Source organism: Peromyscus maniculatus, chromosome 3 (genome assembly GCF_049852395.1).
Source record: "Peromyscus maniculatus bairdii isolate BWxNUB_F1_BW_parent chromosome 3, HU_Pman_BW_mat_3.1, whole genome shotgun sequence".
Classification (NCBI taxonomy): domain Eukaryota; kingdom Metazoa; phylum Chordata; class Mammalia; order Rodentia; family Cricetidae; genus Peromyscus; species Peromyscus maniculatus.
The window spans coordinates 169,445,313-169,467,869 of record NC_134854.1 but is presented as its reverse complement, the minus strand read 5'-3'; the positions used below and the strand labels follow the sequence as shown (position 1 = coordinate 169,467,869).

General features: G+C 44.0%; 1 protein-coding gene across 3 annotated transcripts in view; it reads left to right on the top strand.

Annotated features, from left to right (window-relative positions):
- Window positions 1–2,831: 2,831 nt before the first annotated feature.
- The window catches only part of Sinhcaf (SIN3-HDAC complex associated factor), a 28,060-nt gene continuing 8,334 nt past the window's right edge, over window positions 2,832–22,557 (top strand). The window contains exons 1-4 of one of the 3 annotated variants that reach the window (XM_006986674.4): window positions 2,832–3,124; window positions 17,105–17,251; window positions 19,366–19,465; window positions 21,279–21,405. In XM_006986674.4, the coding sequence (XP_006986736.2) occupies window positions 2,922–3,124; window positions 17,105–17,251; window positions 19,366–19,465; window positions 21,279–21,405 (577 nt within the window). In that variant the 5' untranslated portion in view covers window positions 2,832–2,921. Of the gene's footprint in view, window positions 3,125–4,378; window positions 4,783–17,104; window positions 17,252–19,365; window positions 19,466–21,278; window positions 21,406–22,557 lie in introns of those variants that run through there. The other 2 variants (XM_016005197.3, XM_076568376.1) reach the window with 2 other exon arrangements.

The window sequence follows — 22,557 nt, the reverse complement described above, 5'->3', positions numbered from 1 at the left end:
CAGGCACCAAAACTACACAGAGAAGCCCTGTCTCGAAAAACCAAAAAAAAAAAAAAAAAAAAAAAAAATTTGTGGGATTAATGAGTGAAATTCAAATGAAAGCTATTAGAAAGCAATCATTGATTTTTGTCATTATCGATGTCATATAATTGTCATTATGAATACTACTAGGTTGCAAATAATATCCTTCACAATCAGAAAAAATTTAACCTTTTCAACTTTTTATATAACTTGAATTTCAAGAATATTAAAAAATCAAAGTAATTAACAACTAAATATAAAAGAATAAATTCTATAAAAGAAAAACCAACAAAAGTATATAGAAACAAATTAGAAGGGTTGAGCAAGTCTGAACCATCTAGTGGTGAAATAATTTCACTATCTGGCATATAAGTATGTTCATTAAATGTTGGCTAAACAAACACAAATACTTACATATTTAAGGCTATTTGATAGCAAGAACAGTACATTATAACCAAAGTAACTGGCTTAACCGTACTATCTATCTAATTAACCAAAAAAAATTTTTTTGAGAACTCATTATAAGTTCAACATGGCATTATAGCCATTAAAAATACTCAGGCATTTCCCTAGCATTGAGCAATTCAATCACTTATCAAAATTTATACATAATCATGAACTATTTCTTCCTTTCTTCATGATTAAAAATCCATTTAGGGTGTTTAGGTAATAGTATTTTAAAGGTAGCTCATAAATGAACTATTAGCCATGGGTAGGGCCAGTTATAACATGTTCAAACAAAAAACAAAGAAGTACCTTTGGAATGCACCTGTATGTTAAAAAAAAAATAGCAGGTGGTCATTAAAAGATATCTTAGGACTGTTTTATAGCTGGGTAGTGGTGGCGCATGCCTTTAATCCCAGCACTCCAGAGGCAGGTGGACCTTCAAGTTCCAGGATGGCCAGGGCTACGCAGAGAAGAAAAACAAACGAACTGTTAGCCTGGTGGTGGTGGTGGTGGTGGTGGTGGTGGTGGTGGTGGTGGCGGCGGCGGCGGCGGCGGCGGCGGCGGCGGCACACACCTTTAATCCTGGCACTTGGGAGGCAGAGGCAGGTAGATTTCTGAGTTTGGGGCCCACCTGGTTTACCTAGGAGTGAGTTCCAGGACAGCAAAGGTTACATAGAGAAAACTTGTCTCAACCCCCTCCCCCCCCAAAAAAAATCCATTATGTGACAGGCATTGTTTTAGCCATTGGGATACAAACCTTTGCTTTAAGTAGTTGTATTTTATATTTCTCCCCTTCTTACAGGAAGAGGATTATAGAACGCTTTAAAAAACTGTGGTCTATGCCGGGCGGCGGTGGCTCATGCCTTTAATCCCAGCACTCGGAAGGCAGAGCCAGGCGGATCTCTGTGAGTTCAAGGCCAGCCTGGGCTACCAAATAAGTTCCAGGAAAGGCGCAAAGCTACACAGAGAAACCCTGTCTCGAAAAACCAAAAAAACAAAAACAAAAACAAAAACAAAAAACAAACAAAAAAAAACAACTGTGGTCTTGGGCTGGAGAGATGGCTCAGCAGTTAAGAGCACTGACTCCTCTTCCAGAGGTCCTGAGTTCAATTCCTAGCAACTACATGGTGGCTCACAACATCTGTAATGAGATCTAGTGCCCTCTTCTGGCCTGTAGTCACATATTCTGTATACATAATAAATAAATCTTTAAAAAAAAAACAAAACTGTGGTCTTCACAAGTAGGTTCTAGGAATTGGCTGTTGAATTAAAGTATTTCTTTGAATCTGTGTTGTTGGTCCTTCAGCGAAAGCAGTGAAAGTTGCCAGCAAAGATAGTTTTACAGTTATTTCCACACTTCGCAGCAAGGGACCAATATCAAGTTCTGGAAAAAAACACCGTTTTCTCCATCTTCTCCCTATCCTCCCAGAAACACAACCAGGTGTTGTGGGTCGCTGGGCTAAAAGGAGTATCACAATCATCTTTATTTCCTACTTTTTCACCTGAAAAGTTACTTCAGGATCATTCTCCTTTTCTCCTCCCACGTCGTTCTCTGGAACCTCCCTTTGTTTTCTATAGATTATTCCCTTTCTTGTAGAATTGTCTCTCTTTTTACTTTTTTCAGGAACATTTAGATGTTAGATCACCATATAGTCCACAAGGAACAGTGTGTATTTTGCTTCCGCTTTCTCCCTTCTCAAGCGGTTTTGCTGGGGAGAGAAGCTCTTCATGACTGGAGGACTTGGGTCTTTTCAGAAAGTGTTACCATTCCCACACTAATTACCACCATCGGTTTGCAGAGGCTTGAAAGCTTAGTTCCAAGTGAGCAAAGCAAAACAGACATGTTTGAGAAGGGTAAATGGACAGTGTCAAAATGGGACTTTATTAAAGGACTCGTTGAAACTACAAGAACGAAACCTCTGCTGGAGAACTGACATTTTATTTTGTGTCTGTGCATGTGGAAGTGAATCTGCAGAAGTCGGTTCTCACCGTCAGGTGGTCTTGGAAATACTTAAAGATTTAAAGACAAAACGTAAATCTCACCTTCAAACAGAAGGTTTGGAAAGGTGAGGAAAACCTTAAATTAAGTGGGTGCCTCCAAGACAACCTTCTCTGTCACCTCAAGCTAGAAACTGGGCATAGGTGCCCGAATGCTGCAAAAGTACCTTCCAGAACTTTCCGAGCTTAGCAGGGTCCTAAAGGGGTGCGGTTGGCGGAGGAGAACCGCTCACCTTTACGTCTTTCACGCCCTGCCACGCCCCCGCGTCGGCTCCCACCCCGGGGCGTTTGTTTACGTGACTTTGCGTAGTAGGCAGGCCCCGCCCCCGTCCCCGCGGGCCGCCGCGTTTCCCGCGCCGCGCGGCTTCTCCCCTTAAAAGGACAATAGAGGCCGCGGGAGCGCGCGCGGACGCCCTGCCCTCTCCCCGCCCAGCCCGCGACGCGCACGCGCCCGTATGCAAATCAGCTCAATTCAAGAGAATTTGGTCCCGGGAGCTGCGCGTGCGCAGAGGGAAAGCGGAATCTACACCTCCGTCCGCGGTAGCAACCGAAGAACTGCAGGAGACAATCTTTCTGGACTCGGCGCAGGCGGAGGGAGTGCTTGCAGGGGGTTGGCCTGGTGCAGTCCGCACCGTGGGGACGCTGCTGCGCGTGGAAGGTGAGTGATCCTAGTCGGGACACCGGTACAAAACTGTCTCCGAGGCTCCGCTTTCTGCGTTTTTTCTTTCCTCCCTTTACCTCCCCCGCCTCCTCCGTCCTTCCCATACACAAACACACAGGAAGTTTTGTCTTGGAGATGGCATTGCGAGGAGCGCTGTCCTCGTGCTCTACGGACTCCAGATTCCTTTGTACAGAGGTGTTGGATGTGCGCTTCTTAATTGGGGAGGGTATTTGAGGTAAACCGAAAGTCAGGGTGTGGGGAAAGTGAGTGCAGCGTGGAAGCGAACGAGTAGCGGCGGAGTTGCATCCACGCTGAAGGTGACAATGACTTTTCTCAGTTGTTGTGTTCCCCGCCGACCCAGAGAGCTGAGTCGGGGTCGCGGAACCCCTGTGGGCTCCGGCTGTGGTCTCGTGCGCCGCGAGCACCCGCGTGTTGCACTCCCGCGGCGCTGGCGATGGTTTGCACGCGGGTGCACAACAAAGCCAGAGCTCGTAAACTAACTTGCCACTACCTGGAGCCGGCGGCCACACGGGCTAAAGACAGCCGGTGAGGGCCAGCGCCGGGGTTGCGCGGCGCACGCGGCGTGGCGTTGTTGGCGAAGTCCGCAGGGACGCGTCTGCGACAATGAGCGCGCAGCACGCGGTCTCTGCACTCGGCCGGCGCCGAGCGGTCTCCGCAGCCCAAAGTTCGCCGCCGGTCTGGTCACCTGTAGCGTGGGTGCGGGCGTCACGCGAGGGGTGGCCGTGGCCCGCAGAGCCAAGCCGTTTGGATGGAGGCGGGGGCGCAGTCCACTGCAGGAGGCACCCAACTCTCTCTCTTTTTTCCTCCCTTTTTTTTTTGTGTGTGTGTGTGCTCCACCTGACAAGCCACGTGCTCAGGGCCGCGGCCGGTCTGCGTCCGAGTGTCCGGCTCCGAGTGAGCTGCGGTCGCCGTCGGGGCTGTCGGGAGCAGGACAATGTGATTTCCTGGTGATGGCGTCTTGCCAGTTTCCAAAGCCCAGCGAAAGTCGCCAACTCGCAGCATACGCGCGGCGGAGACCTCCGGGCGTCTCTGATCGGGGACTCGGCAAAAGTTTGGCCCCGGGGGCTGGCAGCCGAGGGCACCCGACCTCTCCTGGGGCCCCGCGCGCGGGTCCCTGTCGCCCCGACGCCGCCGGACAACAAAGGGCCGCGTGTGCCCGAGCGGTGCGGGCCGGGCGGGGCGCGGGGCGGCTTTTGTCCCTCAGGTCCTCTCGGAAACTTCCGCAGCGGCGCGGCGAGGCCGTGTCCGTGGGGGCACCTCGGCTTGCGGGTCACCGGCGCGGCGCGGCGGAGCGCCGCTCGGCGGGGCGCACGCGTGGCCCGAGCTCCGAGGCAGGGAGGCCGCGTCTGGGAGGTCCGTGCATCCGCCTTTGAAGTGGAACTGTTGCCATGTTTGAATTACGTCAGGCCGAGCGTGCGGAGCGGCCCGGGAGCGGAGGCGCGGCCTTCGGGCGGCGCCGGCGGGGCGCGGGGCCGTTGTTCAGCGCAGGTGAGGGCGGCGGGCGGCGCGTGGGGCCTGGGAGCCCCGAGCGCTGCGCTCCTTCGAGGAGTGGAGTTCTGCACCCTCCCCCAGGACCTCCGACTACACGCGGGGAAGTTTCGGTGCTCCGGGAAGTAGTGACTGAGGAACTAGGGGTGCGTGCCGTGCCGCCTTTGTGTGTTTACACGTGGGGCGAGCTGCGAAGCGTAGCGCAGGTTTGGCAGGGCGGCTTTTAGACGCGGTGCAGTTTGTTCCGGTCACTAGCACCCCAGCCCGCCTCTTGTTTTTATTTTATTCTCACCTTTCATTACTGCAGGTGATGAATGACTTCGGAGGCAGATGCTCGTGATCCCCCCCCCCCCAATGTTAGGAGTTCGTTCCTAGTCGACTCTTCGCCCTGTCATGTTTTCTAAAGATTGAGGCAACTTTTGCCTTCTTTTAGTAAGAGGTGGACGTAAAACTTGTTATTAGCAGGGTACTGAAAGCACCTGCTTTTGAACTGAAGTTTGCCACACTTGAAAATAATTTTTAGTGATCTGTGCTGCAAACTGAACACGTTTAAATTGCCCATTCTAAATGAAAGTCTGGGATTCGCTTTTGAGTCGGGGCAAAGGCTAAAAGCGTGTGAAGTATTCAGAGGATGATTTCGGAGGATGTTTTGTCCTTTAAGAAATGCAGGACACAGATAAATCTCAGACATGACCTTGAAGATTCCTGAGTTGGGGAGTAGCGTCTTTCAAAGATAGCAAAAGGATGCTGGGAGAAGTTGCTAGGGTACGACACTGCTAGTTTCACAAGTCCTGGGAACGGGGTTGACCTTCGAGTTACCCCTCTTAGACTTTTTTTTCAAGCTAACTTTTTTTTGGTATGTGGCTCCAGGCATAGCTCAAAAATTATGCTGGTTTGACACATGGATGCTTCTTTGGTATTTGGGGTTTGCCTGCAGTCTAGACATCTAACCAGAAACATGGTGTCTTGCTTCTTTCCTGATTTCTCCCGTGTTTCAGTTAGTTTGTTAGCATCTAGGTGTGGCATTGATTGGGAAATAAAATTAGATGCTTTACCCTCATGTACCATACAAATTGAAATAGTTTGTTTGTTTGTTGTTTCATTAGAGAAACACATTCCTTTCGAGTTTTGATGACCAAGTTAACATACTGAAAGATAACCCGTCTTGGGGTGCATTTCTTTTGAAGTGACTAGAGAAAGCATATCAAGAAAATGAAAAACCTTGGGTGTTATAACCTTGGCTTTCCTTTGGGCGACTCTTGGGACACTTGAAAAGACAGGTGCTTTGCAAACATTGTTTGGTCTGGGGTGTTTTTGTTTGCTTTTGTATTTCATAGCCTGCTTACTGTAAGACTTCAGCATCTTAGGAAAATCCACACACCATGTATAACTAAATGTTTCTGTTCTTACAATCAAGTGGTGCTTGTAAAAGAGACTTGAATGAGTTAAGAGAAAAATGAAGACAAGGTTTCCACTCCCTTCTTGTGTGTGTGGTGTTTTGTTTTTTGTTTTTCGTTTTTTTTTGTTTTTTTTTTTGGTGGGTGGTGGGAGACTTAAAGAGCATTTGAGGCTAGAGGGCTACTTGGAGGAGTTGGGTATCTCTACCACATGAGTTTAGGCGTCAGATTCAGGTAGGTAAGTAGGTGGTCAGACTTTATTGGCTGAGTCATCTTGGTAGCACTGTTTTAAATACCCGCCCTCAAACTTGGTATGCTTGTATTTTGAACCTCAGGTATAGCACGTTAGATAAGTGTTGTACCACTGTGGTACCTCCACAACTATAACACACACACCCCACCACCCCGACAGGGTTTCTCTGTGTAGCTCTGGCTGGCTCAGAACTCAGATCTACCTGCCTCTGCCTCCTGAGTGTTAGGATTAAAGTCATGTGCCACTACCACCCAGCTAAAATAAACTTTTAAATGGAAAAAAAAATTATTTTCTCTTTTAAAAAGACATTTATTTTTATGTGCAATGGCATTTTGCCTGCATGTATGTCTGTGAGGGTACCAGATCCCCTGGAACTGGAGTTGCAGACTGTTGTGAGCTGTGATGTGGATGCTAGGAATTGAACCGGGGTCTTTTGGAAGAGCAGCCAGTACTCTTTTTTTTTTTTTTTTTTTTGTGGGAGGGGGGTGAACACTGAAAGATCAGAGAAACAGAACAAGCCACAGCTAACCTTACCTCGCCAACTTCTCAGCCAAATCCCAATGGATCTCAGCTGAACTGCTAAAAAGCCTAAAAGCTTAAAAAAAGCCTCTAGTTCCTGGTCCTCATGCCTTATAGCTTTCTGTCATCACTTCCTGGGATTAAAGGTGTGTATCTTTCCCAAGCAATACATGAGATCTGAAGTGCTGGGATTAAAGGTGTGTGTCATCATGCCTGGCTGTTTCCGTTGTGGCCTTGAACTCACAGAGATCCAGATGGATCTCTGCCTCTGGAATGCTAGGATTAAAGTCATGTACTACCACTGTCTAACCTCAATGTTTAATATAGTGCAGCCAGTACTCTTAACCACTGAGCCATCTGTCTAGTCCCAACTTCCTAAGGCTGCTTTGAGAACCATTAACTTTCCATGCCAAGTCCATAGCTATTGCTTTAGAAATATGTGCTCAGGGCCATAGAGTTGGTTTGCTTGCTGCTGTAGCTGAAGGCCTAAATTGGGATCACAACTTCCATGTCAGGTGACCTGCAACCAACTGTAATAACTCAAGCTTCAAGAGATCCAACACCCACTCCTGGCAGCCCCTTTGGGCACCCTCACACTTGTGCACACACCCTACATATACATAATTAATACAACAAATGCTTTTTCTTTCCCTCCCTCCCTCCCTCCCTCCCTCCCTCCCTCCCTCCCTCCCTCCCTCCCTCCCTCCCTCCCTCCGAGACAGGTTTACTCTGTGTAGCTTTGGAGCCTGTTCTGGAACTCACTCTGTAGACCAGGCTGGCCTCACAGAGATCTGCCTTGCTCCGCCTCCCAAGTGCTGGGATTAAAGGCATGAGCCGCCCGTCAAAACAAATCTTTTAAGTGTTTGAGCCATCTCCCCAGCTCCCAGGAACAATTCTTTAAAAAAAAAAAAAAACGTTTTTCCCCCTCTAGAGATAGTAAGCCTAATTAAAACACATTATCTGAAGCACTTGCTTAATTGTTCAGAAGTTTCTGGGGTTAAATGCCTAGGATGGGGGCCAAATGGTGTGGCACCTTTAAATCTTTAATCCCAGCACTTAGTTAGAGGCAAGCAGGCAGGATACCTGTGAGTTTGGGCCAGCCTGGTCTATCCATCCAGTTCCAGGACAGCCAGGGCCACACAGAGAGACCCTGTCTCCAACAAAAAAGAGAATGTCTGCAGTGGGAAGCTGATTCACTTCGTCCAGTGTTTTCATTTGTGATAATGGCAGTCATACCTGTTTCCACAGGGTTGAAAGTGACTGAAATGTGGGCTGTAAGTGACACAGCTGTTGTCCTCGAGCTGTTCTCGGGATTGGGCAGCAGACATCTTACAGCTCAGTTCCTTTGCCCAGAGAAACGTAAATGCTGCATGGAAAGAGTGTGTTTGGCTCCTCCCCCACCATCAGAAACCGGTTCTGGGAAGACACTGCCCTCAACTTCTGTTTGCTATTCCAGATCTGATTCAACCATTTTACACCAAAAAGTCCGGTGAATACCTAGTAAATGCCACCACTTCGTTCCTGGTTTCTCTACAGTGCGTCCCTGGGGTCCTGTACTCACTTTTGATTCTTCACAGATTTAAATGGGGAAGACTTTCTTTTGATTTTCAGATTTCTTTTTTCTTAAATTTTTTCTGCAACTAAGATTCTGGTATTGTAGGACTAATCTAAAAATCTAATCCAAAAAGAAAGGCATTTGTTTTCAAGGTGAGAAGGCTTGCTTTCTCCACCAGGAATACAAGGTCACAGATACTTGCTACTACAGAAATTTTGTTCTAGTACAAAAGTTGAAACCTAGGCTAAAATAATTCATTTCTAGTTGTGTGTTTTGTTTCAGTCTATTATAAGTTTGATTGATTGAAGTAGTTCTAATTGTGAGACTCATTTCTCCTAATTGCTCCCCTCTTGAAATAAGAATGAACTATTTTTCTACCATTTTATGAAAATTGTTTACCATTAATAATCTTAGTAAATCATTTGGTTTATATTTTTGTGGGAAGTCTTTAGTTAAAAAATTTAAATATTAAGGAAAAACTTTTGAAAACTTTGTTCACTTACTCTGTGTATTAATTACCAAATTCGTATATGTACGTGTACCAGGTGTGTGCCCGGTGTCTGCAGAGACCAGGAGAGGGTGTCAGAGTCCCTAGAACTGGAGTTCATAGATGGTTGGGAGCTGCCATATGGGTGCTAGTAATTGAACTAGGGTCCTGGAAGAGCAACAAGCTGAGACATGTCTGCAGTCCTTTTTTTTTAAATTATTTTCTTTTTCATTTTTTAGTCTGCCTTTATGTTCATCTTTGCTGTCCTGCTTTCTTGGTAGTAAGCAGATGCCCATGTGTAGAGTTAGTGCATGGATGTAATCACGACTTGTTTGTCCTGTCAGGGTTTACTTTTGAACAGAGGAGATAATGCAATAAATAGGTAAGTGAAATCTCATTTGATAGGTAAGTGCTGGTTATTGTGGCTCAGGCCTATACTCCCAGCACCTAGGAGATGTAAGCAGGATAATCAAGAGTTTGGGGTCATCTCAGTTATATATTGAGTTCAGGGTCATCTGCTTCAAAACAATAAAATTGATCTGAGCAGTGGTGGCACACATCTTTAATCTCAGCACTCAGGAGGGAGAGGCAGGTGGATCTCTGAGTTCAAGGAGAGCCTGGTCTACAGAGGGAGTTCCAGGACAGCCAGGGCCACACAGAGGAAAAAAACAAAAAAAAAAAAAAAAAAACAAACAAAGCAATATTGAAATGATGAGGGGATGGAGAGATGCCTCAAAAGTTAAGTGCACTTGATATTTCAGAGGACCTGAGTTCAGATCTCAGCATACATGTCACATGTACATGCCTGTAACTCCAGCTCCTCTGTGGGGATTCAATAATACTCCCTTCTGGCCTTCACTGGTCCCCACACATGAATGTGTGTACACTTGTAGATACCCATGCGTATGAATACAAATTAAATAAATTTTTAAAAGAATAAAGACATGTAAAGTTTTGTGAATAAACCCTGGGTGAGGGATGGAAAGGAAGCCATCTCAGACAGAAACACTAGCCTGAGCACTGGAGTGGCTAGGTATCAAAGCTGATTTGGCCCTCCTGGAATACCAGTATTACAAGTTGTGAGCAGCTGGTAGGCAGGGCCAGCTCCCGAAAAGCTTTGAATTCCTTGCCAAGGAGTTCAGAGCTTAGCCTGCAGCCAAGAGTTGGTACCCTGGAAGGATGATTAATATTTGAGCTGTAGGAAGATAACCATGTTCTAGAAGTCAGTCCTAACAAAGACAGGGACAGGCAGGAAAGGAAGGCAGCATAAGGACCTTTATGAGATTAGATGGGAGAGCCGTGGAGAGAGTGATGGGAAGACAGCAGTTGACTTTCAGATTTTTGTCTGGCTGTGGATCATAACCAAGGAAGCTGATGCTGCAACAGATTTGGAGAGGCAATATTATCATCAGTGTGGGGCACTTAAAGGTTAGAATGGTTTCGTAGTCACGTGGCTGTATTACTCTCGAGAGCAAAAGGAAAAAATTGAATCAGCTGGGGATGTTGGAGAATTTCCTGAGAGTGGACTAGACCAAAACTAATGAGGAAATGAAATGTTGAGGAAGAAGAGCTGGCATTAAGACAAAACTGGCAATTAGGGTTGTTGCTTGCTTGATGCAGTCCTGTCCTCTGATTGTCTAGCCCTTGTGTTGGTGTGTAATATTCAAGAGTTGAGATTTAGCTGTATTTTAAGATGACAACAAAGTTTAGGAATGTTTCTGAAGTGTGAGTCAGGTATGTGTCTGTCTGTCTGTGGTCTCTACTTAATATTTTTGTTAGAGTGGATTACTTAACGATCTTCCTTATGACCCCCCCCCCCAACCTCCCAAGTTTATGTTTCGCTTTTCCTGCAGGAAACACTCAGTTGAATCCCTAGGATATATTCTGGGACTGGAAAAGTTTATGTTTCAGTAATGTGCAGATCTTACCAAATTCAAGAAAAAAAAATGTACCCTGGTATTTTCATATACTTGGCAGGAAGTTAGATTTCACCTTAATATTACCAAAGGGCCGATAGAATTAGAAGCAATTTGGGTTTTTTTGTTTTTGTTTTGTTTTGTTTTTTTGCTTTTTTTGAGGCAGTTTCTCTGTGTAGCCCTGGCTGTCTTAGGATTCACAGTGTAGACCGGGCTGGCCTAGAACTCAGATATCTGCCTGTCTTTGCCTTCCTAGTGCTGGGATTAAGGGTGTGTGTCACCATGCTCAGCTAGAAGGAAATTTCTCTCTCTCTCTCTCTCTCTCTCTTCAAGAGATTGATTTTTATGTCTAAGCATGTTGGTGCATTTGGGTATGTGCACATGAGTGCAAGGACCTGTGGAAGCCTTCCTCTGGAAGAGAGAGCATCAAGTGCTCCTAACCACTGAGCCATTCCTTCAGCCTCCCTAGAAGCAATTTCTTAATTGTGAAGAAGTGCTAGATACCTTTTCACCATTTACTGTATGGCTAAGTGCTGTAACTGATTTCTAATTGCCTCTTAGAAAGCTTACAGAGACTCCTCCCCTTCCCACATCACTCCTAATCTAGAATTGGATGGGACAGTTAGTTTACCCTTTGTGTTGTGCACATGGGCAGACCTAGCATTTTTTTTTTCTTAATATATACCATCTAAATTCCAGAGGCCTGGGTTTATGATTTAATTTTTAATCTGTGTTGTCTTAGTGGAAGACTTATTTATGAGTTTGGACCCCTTTCTTGTAAAGTGAGTTTTAGGCTCTGCCCAACGGCAACTACAGTTAATGCTTAGGCATGTGGTTTCTTAGAGATACTGAGTACGCGTTTGGAGCTCTTTGCAAATAAGTGGGGTCTACAACCTCATACTCAGCTTCCGGGCAAATTAAAACCCATCACTTTAAAAGTGTTGAGGTGAATTTGGAAGCTTCAGTGCAGGTATCTAGAAGGGGGGACGAAAGTATTACTCCTGCTTTCCCTAGGCACTGATTCGGTGTGTTTCCCTGTTGAAGAATTCTGCAGCCAAGTGACCTAGCAGTGCGAGAAGAAACAACACTCTTCTGTTGACCCTTTGTGAAGAGTGTTGCTGCAGTTACACTGTTTGCTAGGTTCTGTGAGCACAAGTGATTATGATTAAAATGCCAGCATTACCAGTTGCAGCAACTTGGGGATCCCCATACCACGTGGTCACCAGTGGGTTTTTATGTTGACTTTGCCATTTTCTTTTTCTGCCTTCACTCCAAAGTTGTCTTTTGATTTTTCTTTGCTGCTTTACAAGGGTTGTTCTGTTGTCTGTTCTGTAGTATCAGCAGTGGTGAATTGTCTAACACATAGATACCTTTCCATCTGTTTTGTTTGTTTTTGAGACAGGGTTTCTTCTCTGTGTAGTTCTGGGACTTTTGCAGACCAGGCTGTCTTTGAACTCGAGATCCTCCTGCCTCTGCCTCCCAAGTGCTGGGATTAAAGGCACATACCACCACTGACCAGCTCCATCTGTTTTGCTTTTAAGAAATTTACTCAAGCTCTCTAAGCTTTTTTGGATTCTTGAGGTGAATGAAAGTGTGATGATAATAACATCTGGGTTGTGGGGCTCTTGGTTAAGAATGGATAGCTTGAGGAAGAGAATAAAGCAAGAGTCAACTTCATGTTTACATTTTCTAGAGGATATAATTATTTTCTATGTAATTTATTATTTACTTATTTTTATGACTTGAAACTAAAGTGTTTTACAATGTACAACAGACTCCAGCATAACACTTTATTGTAGTTATAGACAGAGAATCCATATATAAACATATAAATCTGTATATAAATAGTGGAAGTGGTTCACCATGTCAGGTGCAAGGAACAGCTTACTTTTTAACTATATTTCTTAATTTTACCTGTGGCTGGAGGCGGGACAGGGCACTAACCTGAGGCCTTGGCTTTAGTTCTTCTCTTTGTTCCTGCTTGAAAGCCTTGGCCTTTTCGGGGGCTGCTTCTTGCCCCCTTTGTAACTGGACATGATGCTTGTGGCCCTTTCCCCAGACCCCAGTACTCTGTTTTACTGTTGGAGACACCAATGAAGGTAAACATAAAAGATGCTTTTTCTTGTTTTATGTGTATGTGTGTTTTGCCTTTGTGTGTGTCTGTGCACCAGATATGTACCTGGTGCCTAAAGAGGCCAAGAGAGGGTGTTTGATCTCCTAGAACTAGAGTTAAAGATGATTGTGAGCCACCATGTAAGTGCTAGGAATTGAACCTGGGTCTTCTAGAAGAGCAACAAGTATACTTAACTGCTGAGCCATCTCTCCAGCCCTTATTTTGCATAGGATCTCATGTAGCCCAGGCTATCCTAGAACTCCTATGTATAGGATGCTGATCTTGAGCTACAGCAGTCATTCTGCCTCCACATTTTAAATGCTGGGTTACAGGCACGGTCCATGCACTTAGCCATAAAATTATATATGTGGGGGGGAGGTGCTATGCACATGAATGTGTAGTGGGGGCCAAAAGAGTTTTGGATCCCCTAGAGCAGAAATTATAGGAGTTAGAGCCCACCCTCGTGAGTGCTGAGAACAAGAGATTCTGAGCTGTCACTCCAATTCAGCCTTTATCTTTCATATGGGAGATTAACTCACCTTTTTTTGTTTTGATTTTTATTTATTGAGCATAATATTTATAGCCACTCATCCTATAACTTTGCCAGCTATTTACTTTGCATCAAAATATGTTAAGAGGATATTTATACAAGGAAGTTACAGGAAGGAGTATGTATGTTGAATGGATACATTATTACATATTAACTATTTATTGTGGAATAAATTGAGAAATCATAGCTTGTGGTTTCTGGCCTATTTGCATTTATGACTTCCAGATGCAATTTGTATGTCATAAAATTTACTATTCATATAGTTCTGCGGTTTTAGATATTCAGTTTGTCATCACCACCACTGTCTGTAATGTTAGAAAATAAGTTACAATTTTAAGTCCTTTCTAAGATGAGATTGTGTGGTGCCTGTTCTGCTGTGAGCTGCAGCGGACTGACCCTCAGTCAGGAAGCAGGTGATTGCCTCTGGTGCAGAATGGTGTGGTGAGAACGCTCCCAGTATAGATATGATGCATGCTGACCAAGCTATTTGAGCAAGTGAGGCAGTTCCAGAACTACTTACTGTTTCACAATTGGGCCTTGGAAGAAGTAAAGAACAGCCACCAGGTTGCTTGAAATACCAGGAATCTCAAAATCACAATCAAACTGCCAGGCCCACTCACCTCCTCAGATATAACCTGATTTAGGGGCGCTGTGCTGTGTCTGGCTTCACTACAGGGATTGGGTAGATGTATTTGGTTTTGAATATAAGTGACTCCATAGATTTCATGAAAATACTTTCAGTTAATTCTCAGGGCTCCCCAAACCTCAGTGGTTAAACACAAACCACCACTTTAACGGGCTGCTGTGAACAAAGCTTGGAATGAACACCCTCTGTGTTTGCTGCAGATTCCCAGGTGCCTCTTAAGGGTGTGGAAGAGCTCAGAAAGGGCTTTCATAGGGTTGAGTGGTCATCTGATAAGAGACGACTTGGGTTAGGATCTTGCCTAATTTCTCAGCACTGTCCGGAAGAGGATGGACCCTGGGTTTCTGCTCCCACCCCACCCTTGTTCAAGCAGAAGCTAGTCCACAGGAATGTGGTGGGCTGTTAAAAGTCATGTTGAAATTCTTGACAGGCTGGTGGTTACTTTTGTGTGTGTCCTCACCAAGAAGAACATTACGGATTGGCTTCACTGTTGAGCGGTGGCTGTAGCTTGTCAGTGTGATGAATGGACCAGACTGGCTTCTTGGCAAACCCAGTCTTGAAGGCAGCTAGCCTCACAGCTTAGAGACGTCTGGGTGCCCTGTAGTTTTGGCATGGTGTTTTTCTGAGGGAAGGGAGGGGCTGTGAGGGTAGAGTTTGTAGACTGCAGGCATGGAGCTTTGTTGTGTACTTCCTTTGTCCTTGCTCATGAAGAGGCTGAAGTTTCCGAGCGCTATTGATGATTGTAAGAGGAACTGTGGACTTTTGACCTTGATGGCGAGCATGTTTAGAGAAGAAACAGGAATATACATGTCTAGTTTCTTGGGTCTGTCATTTGATACTTGCTGTTTTGGCTGAAGTGGCATGACCATTTGTTTGGGAGGACATTTTCTTTAAATTTTCTTGAGTTCAGGTTAAAAAAACAAAAACAAAAACCTCATCTTAACTTTTTTAAAAAAACTTACTTTTTTTTCTTAAAGATTTATTTATTTATTATGTATACAGTATACTGCCTGCATGTATGCCTGCACACCAGAAGAGGGCACCAGATCTCATTACAGAAGGTTGTGAGCCACCGTGTGGTTGCTGGGAATTGAACTCAGGTCCTCTGGAAGAGCAGCTGGTGCTCCTAACCTCTGAGCCATCTCTCCAGGCCGTCTCATCCTATTCTTCAGTTTTTTTGTATTATGTACTTTTCTTACTTTTCTTCTAACAATCCAGCTACTTTGTTTTTCTGTCTTAATTTTTACAGGTAGCTGTTAGTTTAGACTTAATAATTAAAGTGTTAGTGGCCTTATTCATCCATCTTTGCCCGCCCCCTGCACCAAAGAAAACACCAAGAAACATGGGATTAACAGTTGCCTATTTAGCTGGATGTGGTGACACAGACAGAGGCAGGCAGATCTCTTGAGTTCCAGGACAGCCAGGGCTACACAGAGAAACTCTTGTCTCAAAACAAAACAAAAGGGGTTGGGGATTTAGCTCAGTGGTAGAGCGCTTGCCTAACAAGTGCAAGGCCCTGGGTTCGGTCCTCAGCTCCGACAAAAAAAAAAAAAAAAAGCAAAACAAAAAAACAAAGATACACATGCCTCTGGATATTTGGTTACGTGTGAACCTCTTTGTACCTGCTGTGGTCTGAACGTCACTGGGCTCAGGCAAGAGATGATCTAAGTGACAGATAGGAAGCTTCACTGCTCTATAAATTCCAAATATGTGCAAAGGGAATTATACCTTTTTCTTTGCCTGATGATTTTGTGGTAATTGGTAGTTGGGTGTACACATCTTGTGGCCATTGGTTTTAAGTTTCCATATTTATTGTCCCTCCACTTGGCAGACCAGACTGACCTTGAACTCATGGCAGCCCTGCCTCAAGTGCTGGGATTACAGGCATGTGTCCCCTAATTCAGATCTGGTGAAGTTGACCTTAGATGTGGAGTCTGACTGGCCTCCAGCCTAAAGATAGTTTTTAGCCTTCCTTAGTATTGGGATTTTGACCAGAGGAGTTTTAATTTCCCTCAGTAGTGCATGGACATCATTTCTAAACTCCTAAGGTTGGATTTCTGCGATTTTCCTATCTTCCTTTCAGCTAAAGGTGACTGTATAGAACTTCCCATTTATCAAAGAGCACACCAACACCAACACCTTCCATAGAGGACAGTTGAGTGGAGCTCCTGTGTCTTGGGAACGGAGGGTCATGGTGAACGCACACAACTTTCCTAGCGGGGAATTACATTAATGCAAAGGCACAAAATACCAAGATTGTTATAACTAAAGTTTTAGGCACATTTGTAATGGCATGTGTGTATGCAAGGAGGCACAGTAAAGAAATTGCCAACATGACTGACCACTACATGATATGACTAAAGTTTTTATTGTAGATATGAGAGAGAGAACAACCAGAGGCATCTGGAATAGTCCAGAGCAGAGGGAGAAAGCAGAGTGAATATGGTTAGCAAACTGGACATGGCCAGGGTTCTGTAAGAGAAAGGAGACTAACCAGAGACAGTAGAGAGAGCATAACGAGACTAGCAAGAGCAGAGAGCAGTGAGAATAGCTCGGTTACAAGAAGGAGAGTAGTTGGATGAGCTTGAGCTGGAGGGAGTTTAGGGTGGAAGAGGTGGGAAGGGCTAGTGTGAAACCTATAACAGGTACTTGTGATACTGAGGGACCCCGGAGCCCAGAATGGGCTTTGATAGGCTGATAGGTGCCACAGGTATTACGTCCCTTGAGGATTGTGGTATAGTAAGTTGGGAGGGTGTGTGATTTAAGAAAAATGCTGTCCCGTTTCTAGAATATTGGCAGGGAGAAATAAAGGAGGTAGTGGATTTATGCCTCCTAGCTCCAGGCATTTCTGCATGTTCTGTATACTGGCCCTCGTACTATGGAGCAGTAGATCTGGGGGAGCTCCTCTCTAGTTTGTTAGACTTGGTTATAAAATTACCTGTGCTGGGGGTAAGGTTGAGTAGAGCAAAGTCCTTCTTGCATGGTTTTTTGTCATTGTCCTTAACAAAACTGCGTCAATCCCCTTGTCTTTACAGCTATTGCCCAGAAGAAAAGATGTTTGGTTTTCACAAGCCAAAGATGTACCGAAGTATAGAGGGCTGCTGTATCTGCAGAGCCAAGTCCTCCAGCTCTCGGTTCACGGACAGTAAACGTTATGAAAAGGACTTCCAGAGCTGTTTTGGGTAAGATTAGTTATATTCCATTCTTAGATGGAAAAATAGTCAAAGTGTGTGGAAATATTTCCATGCAAAGCAATGGGAACAATCTGCTAATATTTAAAATCACTAGTTTTCTAATATCTGGATTAGTGAGGATTCATGTTCTTAAAATAACTTGCTGAGGAGGATGATAGCAATACACTTGATATTCTGCCCTGAAGCTTACCAGGGTACGTTGACTTTCCAACAGTACCTGGACGAAATAAAATATTTAATGTTGAACCATTTCCTGCGGTAGAAGATAGTATGCTTGAGAGAAAGAGTGCTCCTGTATTTGCATGACACTGATTTTGATTGATTGCATGTGCACTTTGTTTTCAAGACAGGGTCAGTAGCCCTGACTGTCCTGGAACTTGCTCTGTAGACCAGGCTGGCCTCAACTCAGAGATTCCCTTGCCTCTACCTCCAGAGTGCTGAGATCAAAGGCATGCACCACCACTGACTCCCTGACGCATGTGAATATTTGAGTGCTTGTGTGTGCTCTGTCATTCACGCTGGGGTCGGCACCCTTGAGTGATCTTGCCTAGTCATTCTGTTTATTCCCTGCTTCTTAGGCCAGGCTAGCTGGCCTGTGAACTTCTAGAGATTCTCCTGTTTCCACCTTTCAACTCTTAGAGACGAGAGCTGGGATTACAGATGCACATGACCATGCTCAGTTTTACGTTGCACACTTCCACACCTGGTTTATGTAAGTTCTGGATATTTGAATTCAGATCCTGCTGGTGTTTGTTCAAGAAGTGTTTCACACACTGAGCCATCACCCCAGACCACATGCTACTTTTTCTTAAAGCATTTATTGTTTGCTCATTGCTAATTCTAGACATAGACTCTGTCCTACTGTTTTTAGTTGTTTTTTTGAGGAAGGATATCCCAATGTACCCCTGGAATTTGCCATGTAGGTAGACCTAGCTTGCTTCTTGGCTGCTGGGATTAAAGGTGTGTGTATTACCCTTTCTGGCCTACTGTGTTTTTAAAGTGTGTGTGTCATTCTAGCCCATGCTACTCATAGTAGCCCTCTTCCCTCTACATCCTGAATACTGAGATTGTAGGTATGCATCACCGCAGCTCAGACTTTGTATTCTTTAGTTTTAAACTGTTAAAATGTAGTACATTGGGGTCCTTAAGAACACTTGTTGCTCTTCCAGGGACTCTGGTTCAGTTCCCAGCACACACATGGTAACTCAACTGTTCGGAATTCCAGTTTGAGGAGATCTTACTCCTTCTGATCTCTATGGTGCCAGGCACACACATGGTACACACTTACACACATAAAAATTAAATAAATCTGATTTTTTCTTTTGTTTTGTTTTTAAAGGCAGGCTCTCATTGTGTAGCTTTAGTTGCCCTGGAACTCACTATGTCTATACCAGGCTGGCTTTGAATTTAAAGAGATCCAACTGCCCCTGCCTCCCATGTGCTGGGATTAAGGGTGTGCACCACTACACCTGACTTAAGAAAGATTTTTGAATGGAATACATTGATATGATTGGGTCTCTAGAAGCTAATAATTTTTTAATTGAAAATTTAGCTGGCGCGTGCATGTATGCGTGCGTGCGTATCAAATCTACCCCATCTCATTCCTTTCCCACCACTCCCCCATCATTTTTTTTCTTCCAATTTCAACTACCCAGGCTCTTTTCTCTCTTCTTTTTTTAAAAAAGAACCCACTGAGGGGCCTGGCATGATGGTGTACACCTTTAATCCCAGCACTCTAGAGGCAGAGACAGGCAGCTCTCTCTGAGTCTGAGTGAGGCCTGACTAATTCACAAATTGAGTTCTAGGACAGCCAGGAGTGAATATTGAGACACTGTCTAAAACCAATTAAAAAAAAAAAAAACCATAGGATTAAAAAAAAAAAAACCCAAAGAATTTCTTTTAAAATACCACTGACTCCATTTAGTGTTGCCTGTATGTATACACATGGGTGTACGACCACTTACTGGCATATTAATTTCATATCTGAAATGCACTAGAGAAACAGTGGACTAGATCATGTTAGGATAGTCAGAAATGGCATCTATGAGCCATAAATGGATGTATTTTTCTCCAAGTGTGATAACATTCTGTTTTTCTCGCAGGTTGCATGAGACTCGCTCTGGAGACATCTGCAATGCCTGTGTGTTGCTTGTGAAAAGATGGAAGAAGTTGCCAGCGGGATCAAAAAAAAACTGGAATCATGTTAGTTCATCTTTTTCTGTCTCTTTTAAAATAAACTTACACCAGCATTCCCAATTTAGGAAATTCTATATCACTAGGATAGAAAAGGCTAAAAGATAAAGAAAAACTAGCCTGGTGTTGCATTTCCTGGTCTGTCTACAATACCCTCATTGGAGATTTTGTTGCAGATTGTCAGATTCTAAGACTTCATTTCTAGTAAGTCCCAGAGTTAGACGTGGATCCTTTTCACTCTTAGACTGACATGCTGCTTCGAATTCATGAGCGCATAGGTTTAGTCGTGTGTTTACTGCCTACTTACTACTTGTCTGACAGGCTATAAAGCTGTCAGCTGTCCATAGAGCTACTGTGGGACCTGAATGAGGTAGTGCCTATAAAATAAAAGGCTAGATGGATGCTGTTCTGGATAATTTGTGAAGGTCAGCAGTGTTGATGTGGATTCTGTTATCCTTTTTTACTTTTTTTGCCCACGTCACTAAATTATATAAAATATATTTAGATATGTTTGTATTTTTAAAAATTATGTCTGTGTAAGTGTACCAGAGGTGGGGGCTGTTATATCCTTTGGAGCTGTGCCTGGGCATGGCACTCAGTCTGCTGGAAAAGCGCTCCCTCATTTGATCTAGATGATCTGAGCAACACTTTTTTAATGTTATTTTTGAAGATATATTTATTTTCAATCTATATGTGTGTTTTGTTTACTTTTATGTATGTGTGCCACGTACCCCTGGTGCCTGCAGAGGCCAAAAGAGGACGTTGGATCCCCTGGTACTGGAGTACAGATGGCTGTGAGCCACCAGGTGGATGTTGTGACCCGAATTCACTTTCTGCAAGAGCAGCATGTGCTTTTAATTGCTATACCATTTCTCCAGCCCTCAATGCTTTTTCATTTTTGGTGCTAGGGATTGAACTAGAGTGTGGAACATGCTAGATTAAACTTGTACTGCTTAGTATCCCCTAGTCTAGAGTTTTGTTAAATTCTTGAATAATGTTAGGTAGCTTTTCAGATTTTTTTTTTTTTTTTTTTTTGCTTTAAGACAAAGTCTCATGTAGCCTCGGCTAGCCTCAAGCTCCCAGTATGGCAGAGGACAACTTGATTCTGATTTTATTACCCTGTCTCTCAGGTACAGGTATGAGCCCCCATCTGTGGCCAAGATTTATGAAATTTACATTACATAAGATATTTTGCTTAATTAGGTGCTTTTCTTTACACAGCACAGTGCTGCCCTGTGACAGTGTTAAATTACTGCAGTGGTTTCCCGTGGACCTGTTACCTTAACATGTAAATAAGCTTTCCTTTAATAGCTTATCTGAGGAAATCACGGTTGTGGTATTTGAGGGTGATGACAATCTTTTATTTTTATTTATTTATTTATTTATTTATTTATTTATTTATTTATTTATTTATTTATTTATTTTTTGGTGTTTCGTGACAAGTTTTCTCTGTGTAGCTTTGCACCTTTCCTGGATCTCGCTCTGTAGACCAGGCTGGCCTTGAACTCACAAAGATCCGCCTGCCTCTGCCTCCCGAGTGCTGGGATTAAAGGCATGCGCTGCCACCACCGCCCGGCTAAGGACAACCTTTTATGTTGAAGGCCTAAGAAGTAGAACCATGCCATGCTAGACAAGTGAGATGAAATGCTCCTGTGGTTGATAAATTTAGGGATTAGCATGCAGAATGGTCTAAGTTGCGCTTATTCTTTTCTATCATGTAATGGTTAAAGGTACAGAGGACCCTTGTCACTCTTGAGTATCAAACTGGTTCTCAAGTAAGCATAGGCCCAAATGGCATTAAATATTCAGTATTTTCTTCCAGGTGGTAGATGCAAGGGCAGGACCCAGTCTAAAGACAACACTGAAACCAAAGAAAGTGAAAACTCTATCTGGAAACAGGATGAAAAGCAACCAGATCAGTAAACTGCAGAAGGAATTTAAACGCCACAGTGAGTTTGTTTTTGAGTACTGAATTTTAGTGTTTTATTTTTGACCGGGGCTGGTTTTACAGTACGTGAATCCATTTCCTGCTTACTGTCTGCTAAGGACTGAGGTGGACCCCTTCCTGTTTTGGAGTCTTAGCCTTTGGAAGGTACTATTGAATCAGTGACTATGTGTTCTTTTCCTTTTCTTTTCTTTTCTTTTTTTTCTTTTTGTGTGTTCTTATTTTGATATCTTAAAGTAACTAAAGGGGCTTGGGAGATCCTGGAGTGTATAAAGAGCTTGCTGCAAAAACATGAGGACTTGAGTCAGACCCCAGCACCCACATAAAGGCTGGGTGGAGCCTGCAAGGGAGCTCATCTGGAAAGGCAGTTGCTGCCCAGGCCTGACAACTGGAGTCTCTAATCTCCAGGACCAATGTGTTAGGAGAACCGACTTCCAAAAAGTTTTCCTCTGACTTCTGCACATGCACTGTGACGTGTATATGCTTATATACATACACTAATAAATGCAGCAACAACAAAAAGCTGGGCAGACATGCCTGCCTGTGATCACAACACTCAAGATTCAGAGATAAGGGATCCCTGGGACAAGTGAGCACTGAATTCAGTGAGAGACCCTGCCTCAGTAAAGATGTCAGTCTGGCTTTCTCATACCATGGGTAAACATGTACACAGACAACCAACATTCTCCTTCTCTTCTCTTCTCTTCTCTTCTCTTCTCTTCTCTTCTCTTCTCTTCTCTTCTCTTCTCTTCTCTTCTCTTCTCTTCTCTCTCTCTCTCTCTCTCTCTCTCTCTCTCTCTCTCTCTTTCTCTCTCTCTCTCTCACACACACACACACACACACACACACTTATAATAGGTAGCTACTTTTTCAAAGCATACCAGGACAGTGTGTCTTTATTGACATTTTAATATTCCAGACTGCACTGCCAGCTTGTTTACTTGGGTTTTATACATAAAGAAATTAAGTCCTGGAGATGTGCAGAAAAGTCAGCAAATTAGTGGACACAGCATTCAACCAAAGCCTAGATTTCTGGAAAGGAACTTTAGAAATCATCACTCACATGGAGGAAAGTAGCTTCTGACCTTTCAGTGTAAGACACATGTGTTGTGTTGGAATGTCAAGTTCATACTGGGTTCATAGACTATTGGTGGAG